A 24,615-nucleotide genomic window follows, 5' to 3' on the forward strand; every position below is an offset into this window, starting at 1 on the left:
GGAGTCCAGCATCTGTGGAGCAGAGTCCACACTGACTGAGAGAAACATTTCCAAAGGCCTGAAGTGAAGCACTGCAGGCAGATGCTGGACGAGTCCAACAGTGAGGAGTCAACAAACTTGATGCGCACCATTATTAAAACCCTGGAAAGGTTAGCTTCTCAGGAATACCACGATGATGACATCCCTGCCTACTGCAAAAAAATGTAGTACAGAATGCAGAAGTTGCCCCCACAATTACTGCCACATTTCTAGCAATAGGTGGACAACTGGTAGACCACAGCATGGCTATTGAAACCTCTACTAACAGACATTTTACTTATCTGTAATGTTGAATTGTCATTTATGTTCAATACAACTTGAGAAAGGATCAGTTGGAACAGATAGATGTAAATAAATAATGGATAATTCCTAAAAAATTCCTGCACACTGCTACCTTTTATTTTATATTTTCTCTATCTACTTTACAAACTTTTATTAGTACCAAAAGCTATTCATATTTACAGTACTTGTTTTTTATGATTATTAATCATTACCTATTATGTGATTTTTTTATTTGTTATTGATACAGTTGATCGTTGCCTTCTAAGAATTCCATTGTACAGCAGGATCATAAGTTGTACTTAACATTGCTAAAGGGTATTTGCATTAGCAATTCTTTGGCAAGAGTGAACTCCAGACAAGACAGTATATGCAAAATATAAAATGTTATTTTGTAATTTCAAACTACAGTCATTAGATAGGAAACAGGCAAGATATACATAGTTCCTATATTTTGCCCCACTGAAAAGGCACCGCACCAATATCAAAATTAAAGTAACTGCATAGTGCTGCTTGGCTTGTGCTGTTGCATCATTTGTGTTTGGCAGGAAGGCCTGCTGTAGGTCTCCATCTTCCTGGGACAGTGTCATGATCAAGTCCTTCCTGGTCAACAATTTCTGCCATGTATAGGTCACAGCTTTCGGTCCGCAGGAAGTTGTGCAGGGCACAGCAAGCCAAAACAATGTCATCAACTTTGGCAATGTCTTGAATGTTGATGGTGGTTAGAAAGACCCAAAAATGGTTGGCTAGGATGCCAAAGGCATTTTCTACCACCCTTTGAGCTTGCGCCAGCCTGTAATTAAAGACGCATTGCTCTACAGGTAGCCTGCTGTTTGTATATGGCTTCATTAGGTACTCCTTCAAGGGAAATGCCTCATCTGCCACAATACAATAAGGAGTCAGCTGGTCAGAAGCAGGAAGTGGTGCAGCGGCAGGGATGTTGGATGTCCTATTGTCCAGGGCATCCTGCAGTGAGCATCCACCAAACACTGCCATCTGAAATCCGCCCATTGCAACCAACATCTACGTACAGGAACCTGTAACTGCTGCCAACCAGTGCCATTAGCACCATGGCAAATGTATGCTTGTAGTTGAGGTGTTTCACATCCAGAGCTAGGCAGTTTCCACATGTGCCTGGAATCCATTGGCTACTTGCTGCCACTATTCCACTGTGTCCGGGCACTGGAACCCAAGAAAATACAATGTAAAATCCATGGTAGACCCTTGATAACTTATAGTCATGTGGCCATGTCCAACTGCCTACAGACAACACTGTAAACCTCAAAGTAGAGCTGGGCGATATGGAAAAAATCTAATATCACGATCTTGTTGACCAAATACGTCAATATCGATATTGCGGCGATATTGTACGGTTGACAATTGGGGCTTACAAAAAAATATTTACACAATGAGATTTTTGATAAATAATCATCATTAATGTGTATATAATAACTAAGTGGGTTAAGGCAAATAATAGAAAAGCTAGAACAGTCTGGTAAGTTCAAACTTTACTGTAATCCAGCCATTAAAACCATATTGTCATATTACGATATCCAAAATCTATGACGATATCCAGTCTCATATCACGATATCGATATAATATCGATATATTGCAGCCCTACCTCAAAGTATCTAAAAATAAAAGAAAATAGGTATATCACACATACCTTGAGGTAGCCTGACGTCGTCATACTCAGATAGTCAGAATATGAGTCTGATACTGCTCCATTGGGCTGTGATTATGGGGTATGTTTCAACAGAACCAGGAAAGAAAATGCCTCTGCACTCAATTGGATGGACCAATCAGAGCAACGGAGACAGACGTCACAGAAGCTTAGACTGTAATAATATACAGTATATGGCTGCAAGTCAGGCTTCGACAGAGCAAAGACAGAGGAGGCTGTGGTGTATTTTGTAGCGATTCTGCGTTGCTGTGTGGTGTGGAGAGGAATCCGCCGACACCGTTCTTGATTAAAGGTTTATTTACATCAAAGAATTCAGCATCAATTTACAACCTCTGCGGAGCCCGGAGAGATGAATAGTCACTCTGAGGTTCTGCTGTTAACACATGGTACAGGCTATATGTCCTAAACTTTGTGTAACATAAGGTGGGGGTTGGAAGTAATAATTGACCAATGGCTAGGCAGTTTCAGTTAGGCTACTGTTGATCATCTGTCCATCATTGTATAAAGCCCGTCCTGACAATTTGATTGGTCCGAACAGCTCTGGCTCGAGCATAGTTGCTCCACAACCATAGACATATATAAAATATATATAGATTTTATAGATCTTTAATATAAATATATAAAAATCCACAACGGATCAAGTCCAGACCGAACTTCCCAACCTTAAATGTTGTGGGCGGGGCTAAATTCGGCTGGCCTTCAGGCTCACCTTGAGGTATTTCTCTTTTAAAACGTGGTAGATTGCTGTACAGGTTTCAGGAACGAATTGCCGAATTGTTGATAATCCCACTTGGAACTGGTATGAAAGGCTCCTGAAGCTTTTTAAATATTAACAAGCATATAGGCATACCTCAGTTATCGATACTAGCAGCTGTAACCCTTAACTGTGGTCCTGTGCAGTAGATATAGGCTACCTTTCAATTTTGAAGACGTGTGGAAAAAATATGTATACTGGTGGAACTAATATATTAAAATAGAAAGTCAATGTCAAGGTCAAGGTAAGTTTATTTATACCCATAGGTAGATTTGGTTTACAGTGAGTGATGGGTGGGTCAGCCTCCTTTTACACACACACACACACACACACACACACACACACACACACACACACACACACAATCAGCTGCACTATTGACTTAACATGATAAAGAGACAACAGTGCACAGTACTAATAAAAAAGTAAAAAAAATCAACAAACCAATAAAACATTTTTTTTTAAAGACATAAGATTAGATAAGAGAAGATTGAAAATAACATGCTTTGGGGGAAAAGCCACATTTCACTTGCAACAGGACTGTATATTATCTGTAGGCCCACATGTTGTTGGTCTGTAGTATACTCATTAATAAATAGTCACAATTGTTATCAAAAGATGTAACAATAACTGGAAAGCATAAGGTTTAATGCTATAGCTAGTTTCAAAGGTAGTTTTCACTGGCTTTTCTGTTTCTGTTCTGATGTTTGCTCTTATGACGTTATAGCTTCATATTTTTTTTAAATTGTAGCAGTATGGAATTGTGAGCTGTACCTACTATGTGGTAAATGCTGTGTGACCACGCATATCATTTGATAGATAAATGCCATTAAACCTATAGGCTATTATAACGTAACACATTGTGTTTACTTCTCAGACTTCTGTGGAACAAGGCGTGTCCAGTGCGTGACGTCAGCCCTCACCGACAGAGCTTGTTTTGGAGGAAGTGAACAGAACTCGGCTAGCAGCTAGCACGTTAGCTTGACAGGAAAAGCAAGCGTCAAACGGGAACAGGGCGAAATAGACCATTGTACTAGCTAAATCGCTTCTGTTACTCGAAGGGAGATATACATCGACAGTGGCAGTGTTGATTTTGATAAGTAGGGTTAGCTGCGAGGCTAGCTATCAGAGAGTATTTAGCTGTCGACGCTTTAAACGTGTTGTTTTTTTACGGTAGACTTTATAGGAGCTGCTAGCTAGGCTGCGCGTTAGCTAGCTAACGCTTCCAACCGAAGCAGAAGAAAAGTCCACTTTGATATTTTATTTCTGCAGGATCATCGCCCAGGTTGGTTTGTGGTGTCTTTTGTTATTGGTTTCGCTAACGATATATATTACTAATGAAGCTGTCGTCAACTGTTTTACATTTATTAATACACCTTTTTTTTTTTTTTTTTTTTAGCTAAACGTTAACGTTAGCTTAAATTAAGAAGTGTCACTGATATAGCTATGGTAACTGTAACGTTAGCTAGGTAGTTGACACTGTAAGAACGTTTGGCTTTAGATGTTTTGAAATGAGTCTTTAATGATACTGTTTCCCAACCTATGATTCATCGTTCTTTTACATTTGCTTAACGTTATCTATCTATCTATAGTTATTTATCATTTTTATCTCCGAATGTACTGTGTGTATTCTACCCTGGCAACCTTAGCAAGTGTGTTTGATGTCTTTAAGGTTGTTAGGTAACATGTCGAGATCGGACTCTACGTCAGTTAATTAAGTGGAAATATTTACAACCAGATAGGTCGACATATTTATCATAACTATGGGTTTTACCGGTGTGTGAATGTTGCTGTGCTAATCATGCTTGCCAAGTCATGGTTGCGTTAGTCCTGTGTTTAAAACCATGTGATCAGTCCCTGACACAGTGTCATGGGGTGCAGATTATGAGAGCAGCACCGATAGCTTTATGCCAGTATGCTAGTTTTGCCTCATAATGGCAGTGGTGTGGATTGAAGCCGTGGCTTTTCAATCACATCAGTGGCTATAAACGTTACGTGATGTGTGGAGAAAACATATGATTGTGCTGTTTTTTCCCCCCCTAAATAATGCCTTTTCCAAAGTCGAACCTGAATAGAGTGATGATTTAAAGCCCATCGGTAATAGAGTTTGGACTTCGGTCATTACAGCTGTATGAGGTGGTTTATTATTACAAAGTACACAAGTCAAAGTCAGAAATGCTTGGTGATGTCTGGATCAGGCGCACATATGAGCATTTTTAATCAGCCAGGTGTTATTGTACAAAAATAATCTGTACGCCAGATGTGAGTACATTTAGCCTAGTTATAACGTAAATTATTACTAAGTGGTGATTTATACATTACTAAGAAAAAAACGACTGCACCACGGAGCTAAGTTACAACATAACGTAATAATATATGTTTAAATCAACGAATAAGACAGTTCTGCATTACATAATGGGAAGCGGAATTCTGTTTAATAGGGATCTTATATCAAGGAAATATAGATGTGTAAATGGGGGATGAACATACATTTGAAGAAGACCTGAGGATAGCTTAGCTTTAAAATGAGTGCACCTCTATTTCCAAAAAGCTATTAATTTGTAGCAATTATCTGTAGTTACTAAAATCTGTCAAGTCCGTGTGTAGATAATGATTGAAGTGCAACACCTGCCTGTTTGGTAGGACAAATAAAGTCTCAAGTGGGAAGGCATCATGATGCAATACAGCTTAGACATGCAACTATTAATACCAGTCATGATTCCATCCAGTATGTTTTGGATTAACTGGGTGTGTTACATTTTTGTTTTCAATTTATTGTAATGGTCAGCTTTATAAAGGTACAATAATTTTATCTTGGAATGAAACAATGTTGTTTCTTCCATTGAATGGTTTGTATAAATGTAATCTAAATATCACAAAATCAACACTTTACAGTATAACAATAACAACCAGCTGTGGTGCTAAAAATAGTAGACGTCATCTCTGCTCAACAGCCCTAGCACTGCATTGTTAACATATTTTGGAAAAGGAAGAAAAGGCATCGTGAATTGTTTGTTTCATGAATTGTATTTAGAACCTCATTGTACAATGTGGTGCGGCATATTGTTTTACCCCTATTACTTTTTCTTTGTGAAGTGAAGGAAACACATATATGTAAGACACTGCACTTGGTTTCATTCCTAGAACAGGCCTTTTTCTTTGGAGTGTATTTCGAGATGCACAGAGGTCTTATCATCTTTCATTGAAACCTGTTGGCCCATATCAAAAGGGTCCTCACTAGAGCATGGCTGTATCCATGTTGTTTGAGCAACTACAGCATTGATCTGCTTCTATTAGGAGTTTTCTTTTCCCCTCTAATCTATTTTTTTTTTTTTGTCTTCACAGCTGTGGCACAATGACATCAAGGAAGAAAGTACTACTCAAAGTCATCATCCTCGGAGACTCCGGGTGAGTGTTGTTGTGCCATAACCTCACAGCTAAAATACTGGGACAACACTAAGGAGTGATGCCTGATGGTTTATTGTAAAGAAAACAATTGGGGTATTAAATGTAGTCTGATGTGCTCACTCACACACACAAGAAAAGTTTTCTGTCCTTCACAAATCTTTGCTCAATATATCACAGTGACTTTTTCTGTTTCACTTGTCTCTGCCCATCATATGCTCTAAATGTTTTTCTGTGATTTATTTTTTTCTCCTAGAGTTGGGAAGACCTCGTTGATGAACCAGTATGTGAATAAGAAGTTCAGTAACCAGTACAAAGCCACAATAGGAGCGGATTTCCTGACGAAAGAAGTCATGGTGGATGACAGACTTGTCACAATGCAGGTACTGAGGGAATTGGAAACTGGCAAGAATGCCATACTGGCTTATCTCTAATTGAAAGACAATCATCATATTGAAAACAATCAATACAATAACATAATAACAATAACAGCTAATAAATTGTTTTGATATAAAAAACAACAATGGACTACCAACAGTTTTAATGGTGTACAGTAAATTCATAATTTCTTTCTGTCTGTTCTGTAAAAGCAATTTATATATCCATTAAGGAACACAAATTTGTATGGCTTTACTGTGGTTGAGTTAGTTGAGTTAAGGTCAAAATAGAATAAAAGAAGTATTTCACTGCTGGGAAGATGGCCTTCTCATAAAACTGGGCTGTCTATGCAGTGATAGAAACAAATAATTATGAAATTGTTGCTACATGACCAGAGAAAAATGGTAGACATTTTACTATTACTATTTACTTTGGTGACTATGGGGCAAAATAATCTACAAAGCTGTGTTTTTCTTCATAAACATTATTATATGTGCATTTGCGGGATTAATAAAGTATACATTATTATCATTGTTATGGCTTGTGATGCGGAGTTAAAAAATTTTTTTTAAAAAGGCAAACAACTGTGGTCGGTTAGCTCAGTTGGTAGAGCAGACATACATATGTAGAGGTTTATTCCTCGATGCAGAAGGTCCAGGGTTCAAGTCTGACCTGTGACGATTTCCTGCATGTCTTCCCCCCTCTCTCTCCCCTTTCATGTCTGAGCTGTCCTATCATTAAAGGCGGAGATGGCCATAAACAAATAAAAAAGGCACACAACACTATTAATGGTAAAATGAAAAGTCCCTTTCTATTTTCTTAGTTTCTTGTATGCAGGCTTGTATGGTACCTCACATAACTCCAGACTTCATCAGCTATCGCACACATAGTGGTCGGTAATCAGGAAGATCTGGTTAATGTTAACCATGTAAACACTACAGTCAAAGTATTGCCGTAAGCTCTTTATTTAGAATAATCTGATTATTTTGTGCATGTAAACACACCGTGTCTTCTCTATTCTCAGATTTGGGACACAGCAGGTCAGGAGAGGTTCCAGTCCTTAGGCGTAGCGTTCTACCGTGGAGCAGACTGCTGCGTCCTGGTGTTTGATGTGACAGCACCCAACACCTTCAAGACTCTAGACAGCTGGAGAGACGAGTTCCTGATCCAGGCCAGCCCTCGAGACCCGGAGAATTTCCCCTTTGTTGTGCTGGGCAATAAGATCGACCTGGAGAACAGACAGGTGGGTCCAGATAGTCGCATTTATGTTTGCCAAGGGGTGTCATCATGTGCACCACTTGTATTTTTTTCTTTCTTTTAGGAAATGTACAGTTGTGGTCAGTAATTTGTTTAAACTTGGATTAAACAGTCATTCTTGCGTGTCCGATGTTTCTTAGTATAACATCAGCTCTTTTTTATTTCAGGTAACAACCAAGCGAGCACAGGCTTGGTGTCAAAGTAAGAACAACATCCCATATTTCGAAACCAGTGCCAAGGAGGCAATCAATGTGGAGCAGGCCTTCCAGACTATTGCACGCAATGCCCTTAAACAGGTAACGGAGGCCAGCAGGAAATCCTATCCGACAGTTTGACCCAGTCTTGTGAATGTTGAGAAATAACATTCATCAGCATCTGTTTCTGTGGGAGCTGAGTGATGCAACTATGTTGTCTGATTTCAGGAGACCGAAGTGGAGTTGTACAACGAGTTCCCTGAGCCAATAAAGCTGGACAGGAACGAGCGAGCCAAGCCGTCAGCGGAGACCTGCAGCTGCTGAGGAATCGGAAAGATCTTCTGGGGAGGGAGGGCCCTCACTACCCTGTCTTGCCTTGTCTATACATCCCTTATCCCATGGCCCACTGTGTTAATCCTTAATGCCCAACATACAAGCAGCATCCAACTCATTGAGTATACTACTACACACAAACATGCTGCACTCACCTCATGTATACAAAACACACATTTTCTATAAAATGTGAGTCTCCTAGCCCAAAGAACACCTTAGGGAAACATTATGGAACTTACTTGTACAATGCTTATTACTTCAGTGTTTCCCTATGTACTTTTTCATGGCGGTGGTGGTTTGGGCTAACCTCATTTTCAGTTCCATAAATATATCCAACTGCTTTTATTTGGATACTTCACGTGATAAATCAAAGCATTATCTCTACATGTTTGTGTTGACCAGTAAAGTTGGAAAACTAATGTTTATTTTTTTTTGTTATGTTTTTTAAATCAGTTTCTTTAGCAGTGGTAGTTTTCTTACTTTCACGGCCCGCCACTGTGGCATGAATAGAGGAAACACTGCTCCCCCCCATTTTACTCATTTGTGTTGTGGCTTAAATTTGTTTGAATCTAAAAAACACTTGTAACCATGGTTTCACTTAACCTCATGCAAGCTAAAAAAAAAAAAAAAAAAAAAAAACATAAGTAGTGAAGATGAGACTGTGCATGTGGGTCACATTATTATGCTGCCTGCTGATTTTCATTATTTGGCAAATAATTATAAAATCCAGTTCCATGAAAAGTCCATCATACAAGTGTGTACATATTTTTTTTTCTTTTGCACTTTGCTGTCATCCACAATTGCTGAAGACTTTCAGACATCTCATTTTGGAGCCACAATAAATGCAATTGTAGCTCGGGTTGAGGACGTTGTGTGAATGCAGACTCAGCTCCTTGATGTAGGTGCGGTCCCTAATGAAAGTTCATTTTGTAATCAAGTTATTCATGGTACAAACATTTGACGTGGGAATGAACAAAATGAAGACAGCATGTCATTCTACCTGATGTCCTGGAGAGACTTTTCTCAAGTATATTCATAACTGATGCTATTAGTTAGTAGGTTTCTTTTTACTGTCAACTATTGCAAGACTTTGTATATTTGCAAACCTCTCAATCATTGTGTAGGGAAGGCAAAAAGTTGTGTTGTAAATCTCCATATCTGACTCTGCCCGTTGCTCGTGTTGGCAAACAAAAGTGCTTGACATTTCTTTTAACTGATCAGATCTTTAACTGTCTGTTCCTATTATGTTAAAATGTTGAAATGCATTATAGATTACAAAAAAGCATACATACTGTAACTTAAAAAACAAAATTGGGGGGGGAGGGGGTGAAGTATTGGCATTCATCATTATATATTAATATGATAAATGCATAGCATCTACATTGTTATGAAATGTCTTTGCGTTTCAAGTAATAAGGGTAATAAAATTCTTGAATAAAGCATGCTGTGTTTATTTCTGACATTTATTGATAATTTTAAATATTGTATAAGTATCTGTGTAGCATTTTTTTTTTATTGCATTTAAAAATGACTAAGCAAAAGCATACGTTTTTCAAAAACTGTCAAAATAGTAATGGAATAAAAATGCCTAAATGCTCTTTTAAACACTGCAGAGTTTTTAGTCCCAGTTCATATCTTCATTTGTCTCTTGGTTTCTTATTAGCTCCCTGAAGCCAGTGCTGAAGTGCTCCTGTAGACTTGCACTGAACCTTTTTGCTTTCGCTCTCTTCTTTACTCCCACATGTGTTGGGCTCCTTCCTCTTTGAAGGTGTGCTGCTTGTCAGCCAGCTCATCATCATCTTACTGCTGGCTGTGGGCTTGGGCTCCTAGGGGGTCAAGGGTCAGATTTGTCAGCTTAAACCACTTAAGACCTACATTTTCCTATTACAGTGACAAAAAAATACCAAAGTAAATCTGATACCTTTTTGCTTTTGAGATCAACTGGCTGAAGGCACTCTGGAGAGTTGTTGCGGGAGTTGTTTACTAGCTGAGAGACAGGATGAAAAGTCAAAGTGTTTTTAGACTGGAGCAGTTTCAAGGCATCTAGAGACTTCACATCTCCAAAATCCAGCCATCTTCTCACTTCTTCCTCTCCATCCAGGATTGCTGGCATTCTAAAACACAACCACACAGTAATTTAGGATTTCATACAGACACAAATGAAGAAAAAAAAAAAACTTTCCCCATTAACTAGCCTTACCTATCATGGATGCTTTCCAGGCTTGGGGAAGCATTAACAGTGATTACACTGTATGTGTAAAGGGGTTCTCCACCACCTGGAGGTGTCCAGGAGTCAAACAGTCCAGCCATAGTCAGCAACTTCCATCCAGTCCACTCACCTGGTGCTTCTCCTCCCTGGCCAACACATAGCATAGAGCAGAGGGGTATGGCCACAAGAATAAGCAGGTTTTATGAATAAAAAGTGAGACATTTTGTTGGAATGGTTGTAATTTTTTTTTACACTTTTTAGCCTAGCACCAGAATCAAAACTGAAGCATGGGTTTGTATATAGTATGAATGGTAAATAAACACCTGGTGGACACATGCACATTTTTGCTTTGACTCCTCTCCCACACAGGATATTTTCAGCCATGGTAATTTCCGCCACAGCTGCATTCTCTCTACTTCTATTCTGGATGAAAGCAAATGTTCATGGAGCTTATATTTCTATAGAATTTCCAATATGAACCTCTGTCAAGTCATGGGAGGCCTCCTCTGGAGGGCACACTGTCTCTGAATTCACCTTATTGCAAGCTGGGCTTGTGGGGTGATCCTCGGTTTTCTCATGACTGGTTCCCTGAGCCTGAGGGAAGTATATGAAGAAAGGCTGCTTGTCTTTTTCCTTCCTCCTCCACTCATAAAAGCCATCAGCCAGGATCACACAGCGCTGCCCTTTTATCAGAGGGTCCTTTTGGAAGATGGCAAAATGATTAGACACTAGTGTGTGCATGCATCCAGCACAGAGACCAAGACATCAAACACAGGAAAGGTAATATAGCTTTGCGGTGCATTAAACTGCATGCACCTTGTATGTTTTTTTCTCCAATATATTCTCACTGCGGCAGTTGTTGGTGCTGTATTGCATCTTGCTCGGGTCATTCTCCTTGAACCAGGCAGGTACCAGGCCCCAACGCATGGAGGCCAACACACACTCATCAACCGGAGCATTCTGAAGACATAGGAGTGAACACAATACAAGGTTATTTAATGCCATAACCCTGCAGTACAAATTACCCTTTGGGGGGCTTACAATGGCCCATATTGTCGAGACTGTGACAGAGAGGAGTTTATGATTTGTGGTGTTGCATGCGCTGTACAGTATATTGTTATGTGTCCGTAATGAATCATTAACAGATAACCGGTGATGTGTAGAAGTCAGTTTCCCTCCTGAAAAAGTGCGTAGCGCCCCCCTCCAAAGGTTAGGCCAGGGTTAAGATGTGGTTCAGGTTTAGGTTTAGGGCGAAATCTTCACGTCTACGTTACCTATTTGGCGTCCTTCAATTGAAACAGTGTATGCATTTCACTCAGGCACGGTTGTTACCTTACCTTATCAAAATGCCTCTGGGAAAGCAGGACGGGACTCATAGACTGTGGGCTCTTGTTGTAAGAGGGGTGGTATTTGTCCGCATCTCCATCCCTCCAGCGGGGCTGTCTACGCTGCCCTCCTCGGTTTCTGTAGGAGCAGGCTCGGCTCACCTCGTCAGGAGCAAGAGTACACGCAGTTCTTCCACACATTTTACGGGAACTTCCCGACCACCTGAGAAAGAGGTTCAACAAATGTTGAGCTAGCTAAGTAAGTTAACAATTCTTCGGTGTTAGCATGTTAGCTTGAGTTAATTTCAGGAAACAAAACATTGGTTTTTTACTGTCTATACTGTTAAGTTGAGGCACCGTTTAAAAACGTTGCTCGGCTTACCTGTTTTCTAGTGTTTTAAAATATATATAGTTAAGATGCCCTTATTGTATTATATTATGAGCGTGTGCTTGTTCATGTGTGTCCGTGTCATAGACTGTTTGGTACGTGTGTGTTTGAATCATAGGTTTGGGGAGGGATTTGTCTGGTTAACTAGATTTGCGAAAGTCTCGCGAGATGGATAAGGTTAGTCGGGCACATTGGTCGGGCACATTGACATATGAATGGGTCGGGCAGCGGACGCGAGAGTCTCGTCAAGAGTCTCGCAAGAGAGCAAGATGACAAAAAACATAAATATTCAAAATACAAACAAATCAAAACTTTTATTACAGACTCAAGGTCCAAATCACCCACAACAATACATAAATACATATCAATAAACGCACATGCATACACACCTACCTACACATTTAATAAATATAAAAAAACAAACAAAAAAAAAAAAAAAAATTATTGTTCTACCAGGAGACAATTATACCAATGTTTCCACATACGGGATTGGTAGCGTGTAGTGCTTAGACGTATGTCAGTTAAGCCCATTATTATTTCATTTTGTGACCCATCAAGCCGACACATGAATTTAAACATTAGGTTTCTTAAAACAGCATGAAAGGTATTCACTCTTGCAACCACAAACATCTCACTTGCACTACACCATCTTGGTTTTGTGAGTAATATTCTCATTGCGTCATTATATGCTACTTTCAATTTTAAAAGACTTGCCTTTTTATAGTTTGACCACAAGTGCGCAGTATACAACGGTGTGCAATATGCTTTGAACAGAGATATCTTTACACCAGCCGTACATGCCCTAAATTTACGTAAGAGACTATTGGCTTGTGCATACATCATGCGACATTGCCTGTAAATATCTTCATCATCTGTCATTTTATCCGTGATAAAATGACCAAGGTATTTCACCCTTTCACAGACACTAAGCGTATTATTAGCCAATTTAAAATCAGGGAAATTCAAACCTTTATCATCTTTAGTTCTACTGATCATGACAACACTCTTTTTGGCGTTATATTTAATATCATGTTCCACACCATATACCGAACAGATTGTAAGAATGTAATCCAGCACTACTTGGGCTAAAAATCATCACAAGGTCGTCAGCATACATAATATGGTTCACTACTGAATTACCAATCATGCACCCAGTGTTACAGGCTCTCAACTGCCTGGACAGATCATCCATATAAAGATTAAAAAGAGCCGGTGACAAAATACCCCCTTGTCTGACTCCATTACCAACCCCAAAAAAAAGCTGACTATTGCCCCACTTCACTTGCATAGTCTGGTGAGCACCAGTAAGCTAAAATTCTCACAATATACTTGGGCACCCCTCTTTGCCTTAATTTGTTAAATAATTTGTCATGATTTATGCGGTCAAATGCTTTAGAAGCATCAATAAAACACATAAGACCTGATGAGTTTTTATCTCTATATTTGTTCACAATTTCCTTTAGGGCATATATACACAAGTCAGTGCCATGTTTAGCTTTAAACCCAAACTGGTTGTCGGTGGTGTTAATAAATTCATTTAATCTGTCCAACAGAATCTTTTCTAGTACCTTTGATAATATGCTCGCTAAAGCTATAGGCCTATAGTTATCTAAACTGTCGATCTTCCCAGCTTTGTCCTTAATAACTGGAACTAAAAGAACAGCCAACATTAAGTCTGGCAATACACCATGTATCATAAAAACAGTAAAGCAAATGGCGAGCAAGGGAGCTATTCTTATACTGGCATTTTTAAGATGCTCAGCAGAAATATCATCCAATCCACTAGCTTTGTTATTAGAAAGCTTATGTATGGCTTGGTGTACCTCATGTGACATAATCACCATTGATTCCAGCAAAGTATTGCTCTCAATGTGTTCTACTTTATACAAATCAGTATGAATACAGTTGAATAAGTACTATAGTGCTGTCGCCATAACTCAGCAATTTCCTCTGGTCCGGAGATGCCTTCAACAGTGCATGGTAAAGATGTCTTGCAGTTATTAAGAGCTCTCACCTCTTTCCAGAAATCATTAACATTGCTACCTATGAGTTTCTTTGCCATGGAATCAGCCCTCATGGCCTGCTCATTTTTGCGTATAAAGCGAATGGCATACTTATATCTTGCATTAGTGAGCTTCTTATACTCGACCCTGTCGAGGCCTACCAGCAATAGCCCATGATTTAGTGGCTTCCCGTGCCTCCGTATGATATCCAGACACATACTCCTTCCAGCCAGGCTTGTTGTTATGGTTATTATTTTTTTTATATTTATAATAGGGCTTACTGCCTTCATACAGAAAATGAACTATGTCAGAATACATGGAGCATATATCTCTCCTATGCTTCTCATCCTCGCAGTTAATATCCTTACAAAAGATCGCATCTAGAGGTAGTTGGATATTACCTAATGACTTGTCTGTATGTGCATAGTAGGCAGAAAAGAAAAAGAACATGGACATTTGGAGCAGGGCTTGGCTTTTTCCTTATATAGTATACACATACCCTGCTAATTATCCCAATTGCTAAATATACAGACATTGACACGTCTTTCTCTACATTTTATTAGGAAACTTTTTTTATTATTATTATTGCGCAATATCCAAAAGATTTTGGACAGATCTTACTTTTTTGAACTCACTAAGTCTGTCTACTCTTTTAACCTTAGAGATATTATCTGTTTCTATAGTAATCCAGATACTGTCACTATAGTAGCCTCTCTGAGCCTACATTTCTAATATGGCAAATTTTACCGTATATTCACAAACAGAAAATGTATAATTCATGGCCTAATAGCCTAGCTAGACCTCTTCTTATAGAACTGTTTTTTTTTTTTACTCGAGTCACACTTTGTTAAACAACTAAAAAGTAGCCTATAGGTACAGCTAGGATTTAGAAAGGCGAGAGCTCCCCCCGAATCCTCTGATTGAATATGATTTTATTTGTGTATGTTCATGTTGTTTTATTTATTTTTATGTAATCTGTCTTTAATATTCTCACTTAATGTCATAAATCATATATTTTGTGTATATAGGTAGTATTTTTGATCTATGTTGTTCACCATATTTGTATAATTGCATTTAATAAAACAAAAAGAACGTTACCGTATTTAATAATTCAATATGACTATAATCACAACAAATACATAATTCGTTCTTTAACACGCCATTGCAAGTAAGACTAATGTGCAATTTGCGCAAGTTAAAAATGATTTAAGTAGCCTATACAGCCGAAAGAAAAGAAAACATTATGCCATAAAATAATAACGTTAGGAATGTTGTTGTACAATACGTCAAACTAAAAGCCGCTGCCATGTATAAACCATTGCCATATATAAAAGGTATAAACGTCAAGGTTCTGTAACGTTGTAAACTCACCATTTGGTTGGCAAAATTACGAATCCCACTATTATATGGTGGTTAAGGTTAGGATAGCCGATTGGTCAGGAGATAGGACCTGAACAAATCAGGTTACGTTACCTTGCGTAAGCATAGACGCCTAGCCAATAGTAGCTATTGAAGGGCGGGTCCGGTGTGCTTCTGGAGCTATCCAGCGGTTGCCGTGGTAACTATAAACAGGTCGAGAGTCGGGCGCACCGTGCACATTGACATATATAAAAGACCGTGCACGGGAGATAGTCATATGTCTACGGAGTTATTAATACACCAGTGGACTTCAGCAGGTAAGAGGAACAAACACTGAACCATGAGGTCGAAGCTTTGCTTACAATGGTTAAGGCTTTGGTAGCTACTTTGCCAATAAGTTTTAAAAAGATTGTGGCAATGACAAGGTTGTAACTGTGATGTTATTAACGTTACGTTAGTTAAACACAAAAAGGACTTGTAGTCTGTGGTGGCTTTATGGACCTTTTTCACAGCAGACATTTTGAGTTGTCATAGTAGGAAAAGCACAGCTGACATTGATAACCTTAACGATGGCTCAACTCCATCAAGTGTTCCAGTAAGATATTTCAGTGAGTCAGCATGCACAATACCAGGGCCTCTCCTAAGTGGAATGCAGCCATCATTAATGGTTTTAAATACACCTGTGCTTTTCCTACTATGACATGTCAACATGTCTGCCGTGAAAAAGGTCTATTGCAAGTATTAACGTTAGTTATTATTAGAATAAAAATATATACATGGGAACACATACTTTTGTGTGTGCTGCAGGCGACCTATAGTCTGATGTGAGTGATTTCTGTGTAAAATAGATTACAGTAGGATTTTAATTTGCTGTTGTTGTTGTTGTTGTTGTTGGGATTTGTATCTAGTTTCGGGCCCCTGTTGAAAAGGATGAATGAAATCCGACTAGTATCACGCCCTACCTGGAGTGTTAGGTACAAACCTGACAGGTGTAGCCAAGCTGTCTCCTGCATAGCAATTTGACCTACTTTATAGTCCAGTGCGCTTGGAGAGAGTCTGATTTACAATTTTTGAATACGCCTTTACACTGTATGATTGTTTCCCCATAAATGCTGTGTGTCTGTGTCCTCTGCAGCCATCTGATCAAACCATGAAGCAGAGCCAAAGAAAGGGTTCCTATGAAGAATGAGAGCTGATGTTAATATGGAGGCCACCAGGTCCAAACAGTCTGTCCAGCTGGGACACCAGACTTCTGACAGACGCTGCATACCATGCCCAGACAGTGGTGAGGGACAGATAGCAACAAATGAAAACACTGCTCCCATCTGAACATGGACCCAAGGACCAGACAAATAATACTGGAGATGTATTTTCTTCAAATATTAATCAAAGGGTGGGCCTATCACCATAATTCATAACCGAGGATTGTAACCATCTACTACTCCCAAATTGATTCACAAGTCTTGTAGCAGTAACACAGGCCTATATTCTGATTGTAACTTTGTCATTTTATGACTTCACATTGTCAAACAATTACAAATTAGTCACAGAGGTTGCAGAACTTGCTGCTGAGGGACCCATTTCTAAACTGAAACTTAACTTCTGTATGATTTCACACCTCCAAAAGGACTACATTCATAGAGTGAGCTTATAGATCATGAATGCTAAATTAATCATGAGATCGCATTAAGGACAGGTGACCAAATGTTTGAACTCAGAGGCCACTTATTAAAGTTTCATGGCTTTGCTATTTTTGGCTCCACGCTGAATATGTCAAGCCTTAATCTTTAGTTACACTCTTTGGCTTTTCCATCACAATGGTACAGGTACCGTGTATGCTTATTACATCTATGTGCTGTCCAGTTATATTGGGTTTATTTTTTATGCATTTAGGCATATAAATGCATATAGAATATAATAATATATCTTATTGATCAGCAAATGTGTGGACATTTTGTTTTGTAATAGATAAATTACAGTTGCAAATAATGCTATGTTGTAAGAAACTGTATACAGGTGTTTGTGTATATTCTTCTGTCTCCTCCTTCATGGTACTTGACTGCTACAGTACATGTTGGCATGTTATGCCATTGAAGCAGGCTTTTCCATTTATGTTATGACAAGCTTACAACATGGCCTTCTGGCTCACTTTGCAAATGTATTTACATGAGCCATTGTACCAAAATATTATATACTGTGTACTGTAACAATCCTACGGTTACTGCAGGGGAAACAGGAGGCTCATCCAAGGATCAGAAGGTCACAGCTGTGGTCCAGCGATGCAACCAAGATGAAGGCAAAAGCCCGCAAACAAGTAGGTTTACCCTGCAGGTTGACAACCAACACGATGAATGAGTTAACTTGGTATAGTACTCCTCATACTGCATGAACAGTGTCATCTCTGACTAGCTTTATAGACAAATAACAGGATAATTTACTCAACAGAAGTTTTGATTTGTGTGTCAGGTACACCTGCTGAGGGCAAAGTTCGCCGCAGTTTTGTCAGCTTACCTGCTCTTAACCCAGAGAGAGTGAGGACAGCCAAAGCTCTTGCGGACAAAGCTGTCAAGGTGAGTTAACATTACTGGATGTACAGTATAGTCTATATCCACATATTCCACCGGATTTCATTCTTTTTGGCCGGATGTCTGTTTCCTTACTCTTTCTTTGTCTTGGAATTTTAAACTCCGGTGGATTTATAAGGACTATGGTTAACTGCTCCTTAGAGCTCTGCAGGTTATATCCGGACAGCTAGCTAGACTATCTGTCCAATCTGAGTTTTCTGTTGCACGACTAAAAAAACTTTTGAACGTACTCATGTTCCACCAAAATATTTTGCAGAGTCACAATGGCTCTGCCCGGTGCTTAGCACTGCCCATGAAGATTGTGATTGGTTTAAAGAAATGCCAGTAAACCAGAGCACGTTTTTCTCAAGTCTTGGAATGCTGTTTGGACTAGCCGGACCTTCCTCCGCAGCGCTGTGGAGGAAGGTCTGGCAAAGCGAGACTACCTGATGTATACAAAACATTTATGTGGTCACGTACATTATCCATGTCTGCTTTCATTCCTCCCAGATGCATAAGGTATTCTATATCCAGGGCCCTTACCCTGTCATCAGGGCAGCATTGAGGTCTAGAGGCTGGGTGGAGCAGCGTGTGCATCCCCCAAATCACCATGCTCACCAGCGCCACAGCGATGAGGGCAGAGCCAGCTCTAATGATGCTGGTGACAGCGATGACGATGACGGTGATCTAGATGAAAGTGTGACTGTTTCACAAATGCTATTCCTAATATTACTGGGTGTGGATGTCTATCTATATCCCATCATTAATTTACATTGCACTTTTTTTTCAGACAACTCCGACAGTGTCGAGAAAGAGCAGGATCCAGATGGACTATATGATCTCATGGTAAAAATAACTTCTAAGGTTGTAGGCTAACATATGGTGATCTGCAACATGCAAGGGAAAGTTTGCTGCTTACCTTGTTAAAACATTGAGGTTTGTCAACGCAAAATGCAACAGATACAGCTCTCATGCTTTCCCCCTACTCATACAGTCTCGCCTGGTGCGGAATGAAATGGTTTATTTCTATTGGACAAACCGTAGAGACGCCATCAACAACAACAGCTTGCAAAAAGAACAGATCACCAATCATTTTGCAAAAGCAGGCAGCTTCACCACCAAGGTACATTTATATGCTATTATTTCTTACAGCAAAAAAAATAAAATTCAATGGTCTCCTGTCACGCCCACCATCAATATTTGTCTTTTGTTTGTCAGGTGGGGTTGTGTGTGAACCTGAGGAACCTGCACTGGTTTGACTCAGCTGACCCAGACACCTTCTTCCCTCGCTGTTACAGACTAGGAGCAGAGGATGAGAAGCACGCTTTCATTGGTCAGATCTGACTTCACGGCCCTTCGAACTAACTTGCACGTATCGCTTTTTAAATGTCCCATGACATGGTGCTTTTTGGATGCTTTTATATAGGCCTTAATGGTCCCCTAATACTGTATCTGAAGTCTCTTTTATATAGGCCTTAGTGGTCCCCTAATACTGTATCTGAAGTCTCTTTTATATAGACCTTAGTGGTCCCCTAATACTATATCTGAAGTCTCTTTTATATAGACCTTAGTGGTCCCCTAATACTGTATCTGAAGTCTCTTTTATATAGGCCTTAGTGGTCCCCTAATACTGTATCTGAAGTCTCTTTTATATAGACCTTAGTGGTCCCCTAATACTATATCTGAAGTCTCTTTTATATAGACCTTAGTGGTCCCCTAATACTGTATCTGAAGTCTCTTTTATATAGACCTTAGTGGTCCCCTAATACTGTATCTGAAGTCTCTTTTATATAGGCCTTAGTGGTCCCCTAATACTGTATCTGAAGTCTCTTTTCCGAAATTCAGCCTTGGTGCAGAATTACAGCCACTAGAGCCACTAGAGCCACTAGAGCCAGTCCCACAATGAGCTTTCCTTAGGATGTGTTTCTGTGTCTGTAGCTATTGAGGAGGAGAGAGAGAGGGGGGGCCTTGACCAACTGCCACTTTGCTTGTTTGAAAAGCCATGATGTCTCTCTCTCTCTCATGGGTGGGCCAAATTCTCTGGGTGGGCAAAGCAGAGAAAGGGGAGGTAACCTTGCTCCTTATGACCTCATAAGGAGAAGATTCCAGATCGGCCCATCTGAGCTTTCATTTTCTCAAAGGCAGAGCAGGATACCCAGGGCTCGGTTTACACCTATCACCATTTCTAGCCACTGGGGGACCATAGGCAGGCTGGGGGAACTTTTTCATCACATGGGACCTTTAATATATTTCCAACATCCTTCTACTGTACTTTCACTCATAGAGAACGCTTAGAATAATTGCCTCTCTGTCTCTGTCTTTTGTGTAGAGGACTACAAGAGGACAGCCTGCACCAGTTTTTTGAAGTACATTGTGGAGAGGGAGCAGGGTGTTCAGGGAGAGGGAATGAGCCACAACATTCGGGCTGAGGGGAAACTAAGCAAGCGGCGATCTAGACCAGTGGTCCTTTCCAAAATGATTAACAGCGCACTCAAAGTGTGCCACGAGTTTCTCGAGAGTCTGCAGCATAATGACATAGACATAAACTTGGAGACACCACAAACACTTACAAATGAGGAGTGGGCAGAGTTTATCAACAGTTACTACCTTGTTGTTCAGTGAGTACTGTGTGTGCGTATGTGAGATAAAAGGAAACCAAAGTGCTCTTCAGTGTCTCACTACAGTCCCTCCCTCTCTCTGTTTCCTCGCTCAGTGGAGGAGCAGAGATCGAGAACAGTGATCATTTCGTGACCTGCTGCAAAGCCATGCTACAGAGGCTGGTGGAGGTCAGTCCACAGCTGCACATAGACGGCATACACAACATCTGGATCATCAAACCTGGAGCTAAGTCCAGGGGCAGAGGTGAGAGGTCAGACACTATCAAAGAGTTCCAAATATCTGACAGAGTCCTGGCTGACCTGCCACACCTGCCTTCTAGGGATCAAATGCACCAGGCGTCTGGATCAGATCCTCAGGCTGGTGGACAGTGATCCAACCATAATCAAAGAAAGCAAGTGGGTGGTGCAGAAGTACCTGGAGCGCCCCTTGCTGATCTATGGCACCAAATTTGACGTGCGCCAGTGGTTCCTGGTCACCGACTGGAACCCCCTGACTGTGTGGTTCTATAAAAAGTGCTATTTGCGCTTCTCTACGCAGCCTTATTCGCTAGACACGCTGGATAGGTAAGACAGTGATTATTTTTTTAAGTTTGTTTATGCATCAAAGGGCAGCAGGTCAGAGTCGAACCCGCGGCCGCTGCGTCGAGGAGTAAACCTCTATTTTTGGGCACGCGCTCTACCAGGTAAAGAAGAAGCAAATACAAAACCAGATGAACATTAAATTTAAAAGGGAATTTCGAGAAAGATACAGAGTAAGGGAAAGGCAACACAGGTTATGGTTATGCTTGTCATTTTTGGCGGGAGATCTGATTTTGTGTGGCATGAAAATAGATGTTATCCTGTGGGTATATTAGCAACTTTCAAATCAACTCAACGCAACAAAATTGCAAACTGGCTCTAAAATACCTTCCCACTTACTGTGTAGTATATACAAAAGTGCTTCTTCTACCTCCACCAAAGTTGCACAAATTATAAGCAACAAATGAGAAATGCGCCAAGTAAACACTGTAAAAAAAGAACTTCTATAAACACTTTTCCTACCCACCCCTTCTCTACTTTCTTGCCGTTCATTTCTCTAACCTGGTAGAATTATAGCAATCAGGCATGTCTGATCACTTCAATGACTAATTTTAAAATTCATAATCAGATTTTAGTTTTTTTTATACCTGTTACTAAATATGTCTTGGTCTGATCACATGGTAAATATTACCTTAGTCAAAGATAGTTTGAAGGCAAACTGGAGAGTACAAGTAGTGAGGGCCTTGTGTCATTTCTCTAATCATCATGTCTCATTATACTTCTCTCCATTCCTTATCACCAATTTTCATTAAAGGTCCCATGACATGGTGCTCTTTGGATGCTTTTAGACCTTAGTGGTCCCCTAATACTGTATCTGAAGTCTCTTTCCCGGAATTCAGACTTGGTACAGAATTAGAGCCACTAGAGCCAGTCCCACAATGAGCTTTCCTTAGGATGTGCCATTTCTGTGTCTGTAGCTATTGAGGAGGAGGGGTGGGGGGGGCAAGGTGGAGGGTGGGGGTGTGGCCTTGACCAACTGCCACTTTGCTCGTTTGAAAGCCATGATGTCTCTCTCTCATGGGTGGGCCAAATTCTCTTGGCAGGCAAAGCAGAGAAAAGGGAGGTAAGCTTGCTCCTTATGACCTCATAAGGAGCAAGATTCCTGATTGGTCCATCTGAGCTTTTATTTTCTCAAAGGCAGAGCAGGATACCCAGGGCTCGGTTTACACCTATCACCATTTCTAGCCACAGGGGGACCATAGGCAGGCTGGGGGAACGCATATTAATGTTTAAAAACCTCATAAAGTGAAATGTTCATGCTATGGGACCTTTCATTTCTCTTTCCAATCTTGGCCTCTTTACTCCATCTTTGCAGCTCTGTCCACCTGTGCAATAACTCCATCCAGAAGCACCTGAGACCCTCCCAACAGCGTCATCGTGGTATCCCAGCAGATAATATGTGGTCGGATGACCAGTTCAGGACCTTTCTGTCCAGCCAGGGCCAGGAAGCTCAGTGGCAGACAGTGGTAGTCCCCGGGATGAAGAGGGCTGTGATCCACGCATTACAGACAACACAGGATCTGATGGAGTCACGCAAAAACACATTTGAGCTCTACGGGGCTGACTTTATGTTCGGTAGGATGAGATCACTGTAACATGGCATTCAATTCTAATTTAGATTACCTTTTAATGTTTTTATGTATTTTTGACTATGAAAACAGACGGAATGATCACCACTTGGTTATTTGGTTCTCTTTTTCTTAGGTCATGACCTGCGTCCATGGCTGTTAGAACTCAATGCCAGTCCCACAATGGCTCCCTCCACGCCTGTGACAGCCCGCCTCTGTACTGCTGTGCAAGAAGACACATTACGAGTCGTCCTGGACTGGCGGGCGGACCGCACTGCAAACACTGGAGACTTTCAGCTCATATATAGACAGGTAAGAAAGAGTGATAGTTATAGTGTACATTCAAATGGCTCACATTTTGAGATTGATATACATTACTTAAGATGTCACTTTTGGTCTCTAGGCAGCAGTTGACGTGCCACAGTATGTAGGAGTCAATCTACTTGTTGAGGGCTTCAAAGTCAAGTGCCCCTGCCCACTTCCTCCACTGAGGTCCTCCAACCGTTCAGCACCGAAACGCCGCCGTCCTGTCAAAGAGAAGGAACCTGCAGGAGAAAAAGTAAAGCCTCTGCCTAAGATGTTGTTGAAGAGTGCAGAGGCTCCGCTCAAAAACATCAGCAGTGGGGTCCTGCCACCTCCTCCTCTTCCTTCTGAGCCGCCTGGGCCCTTCCCTATTGAAACCTTCACAATTCACCTGCCAATGACTGTGAAGTCCATCCACCTGCCTATTAGTGACCAGTCTCACTCTGTACTTTTGTGGAAGAGGAGACCAGAAGTATCTAAAGTCTGCTCAGAGAAAGACCAACCCTGTACCACAGAGAAGCACCAAGGCCCTACTTTGTCTTTGGAGATTAATGTTCCAAAACAGTCCAGGCAAGCAACCACCAGCACCTTGAGTGCCTAAAAGACTTTCAAAAGAAGGTTTGTTAAACCATCCACATACCACATCCATCGTCCTTCAGCTTGAACTTTCTTTTTGCAGGTTTTTTTTGGCCTACATCATAATAAAGTCAGACTTTAATAGATTGCTATGTCTTGTTTTCACTCACTACTTTAGTTTCAATAATGTGACTCACACAGGAGGGCCCCTGTTTTTTTAATTTTGGATATTCCACAGAACAGGTTGTCAAGAATTTGTACAGGGATTATTTCTTTCGTAGAACATATTTTCATTACATGTTCACAGCGAAGTGTGTGGATTATCCAGAGTAACAGGGAAACTGTTTCAAAAATTCCTTAAAAGCTATTTTCAATGTTGTGAGGATCAGGAACAAAATTCCCTTCACCTCCAGTGTACAGTGGTGGAGTAAAAACAAATCTAGGCTTATACAAAAAAATCTTAATGACTTGATACCATCAGGGATAAGTAAGACAAAGTTTAAATTTGGTGGACAAACCCTTCATTACAGAAAATTGCTTAGCTAAGTCACCCATGATGCTAAACTCCTTATTTGACAACTTGAGCTAACAAGAATAAGGAAAAATAAAGCCTATATAAAATTTGATACAGCTGTACAGCCTACTTTTTTACTATCTACAAATTGCAAACTGGAGAGTACAAGTAGTGAGGGCCTTGTGTCATTTCTCTAATCATCATGTCTCATTACAATTCTCTCCATTCCTTATCAACCATTTTCATTAAAGGTCCCATGACATGGTGCTCTTTGGATGCTTTTAT

General features: G+C 40.3%; 3 protein-coding genes across 7 annotated transcripts; 2 read left to right on the forward strand and 1 right to left on the reverse strand.

The window, feature by feature from the left end:
• Positions 1-3,646: 3,646 nt before the first annotated feature.
• rab7a (RAB7a, member RAS oncogene family) lies at positions 3,647-9,764 on the forward strand. Its single transcript, XM_028575235.1, has 6 exons — positions 3,647-4,042; positions 6,103-6,165; positions 6,419-6,545; positions 7,565-7,783; positions 7,965-8,093; positions 8,220-9,764. Exons 2-6 carry the CDS (start codon positions 6,113-6,115, stop codon positions 8,313-8,315), a joined length of 624 nt encoding a protein of 207 aa, XP_028431036.1. The 5' UTR covers positions 3,647-4,042; positions 6,103-6,112; the 3' UTR covers positions 8,316-9,764.
• hmces (5-hydroxymethylcytosine binding, ES cell specific) lies at positions 9,758-12,358 on the reverse strand. 2 transcript variants are annotated; one of them, XM_028575234.1, is made up of 8 exons: positions 12,241-12,358; positions 11,871-12,081; positions 11,350-11,493; positions 11,068-11,232; positions 10,525-10,679; positions 10,408-10,438; positions 10,246-10,311; positions 9,758-10,150 (listed from the first exon to the last, which is right to left on the reverse strand). In XM_028575234.1, the coding sequence occupies exons 2-8, from the start codon at positions 12,057-12,059 to the stop codon at positions 9,962-9,964; spliced, it is 939 nt and encodes a 312-aa protein (XP_028431035.1). In that variant the 5' UTR covers positions 12,060-12,081; positions 12,241-12,358; the 3' UTR covers positions 9,758-9,961. The 2 variants fall into 2 exon arrangements, with proteins under 2 accessions (XP_028431035.1, XP_028431034.1); XM_028575233.1 differs by having other exon boundaries at positions 10,246-10,438.
• On the forward strand, positions 11,275-23,962 carry LOC114553830 (tubulin monoglycylase TTLL3). 4 transcript variants are annotated; one of them, XM_028575231.1, is made up of 14 exons: positions 11,275-11,313; positions 16,744-16,893; positions 17,836-17,922; positions 18,075-18,178; positions 18,683-18,869; positions 18,963-19,018; positions 19,167-19,295; positions 19,391-19,505; positions 20,502-20,790; positions 20,886-21,034; positions 21,111-21,354; positions 22,685-22,944; positions 23,074-23,249; positions 23,341-23,962. In XM_028575231.1, the coding sequence occupies exons 2-14, from the start codon at positions 16,794-16,796 to the stop codon at positions 23,839-23,841; spliced, it is 2,397 nt and encodes a 798-aa protein (XP_028431032.1). In that variant the 5' UTR covers positions 11,275-11,313; positions 16,744-16,793; the 3' UTR covers positions 23,842-23,962. The 4 variants fall into 4 exon arrangements, with proteins under 4 accessions (XP_028431032.1, XP_028431031.1, XP_028431029.1 ...); XM_028575230.1 differs by lacking the exon at positions 11,275-11,313 and adding an exon at positions 11,795-12,117; XM_028575228.1 differs by lacking the exon at positions 11,275-11,313 and adding an exon at positions 15,827-15,925.
• Positions 23,963-24,615: the final 653 nt, after the last annotated feature.

Source organism: Perca flavescens, chromosome 4 (assembly GCF_004354835.1).
Source record: "Perca flavescens isolate YP-PL-M2 chromosome 4, PFLA_1.0, whole genome shotgun sequence".
NCBI lineage: Eukaryota > Metazoa > Chordata > Actinopteri > Perciformes > Percidae > Perca > Perca flavescens.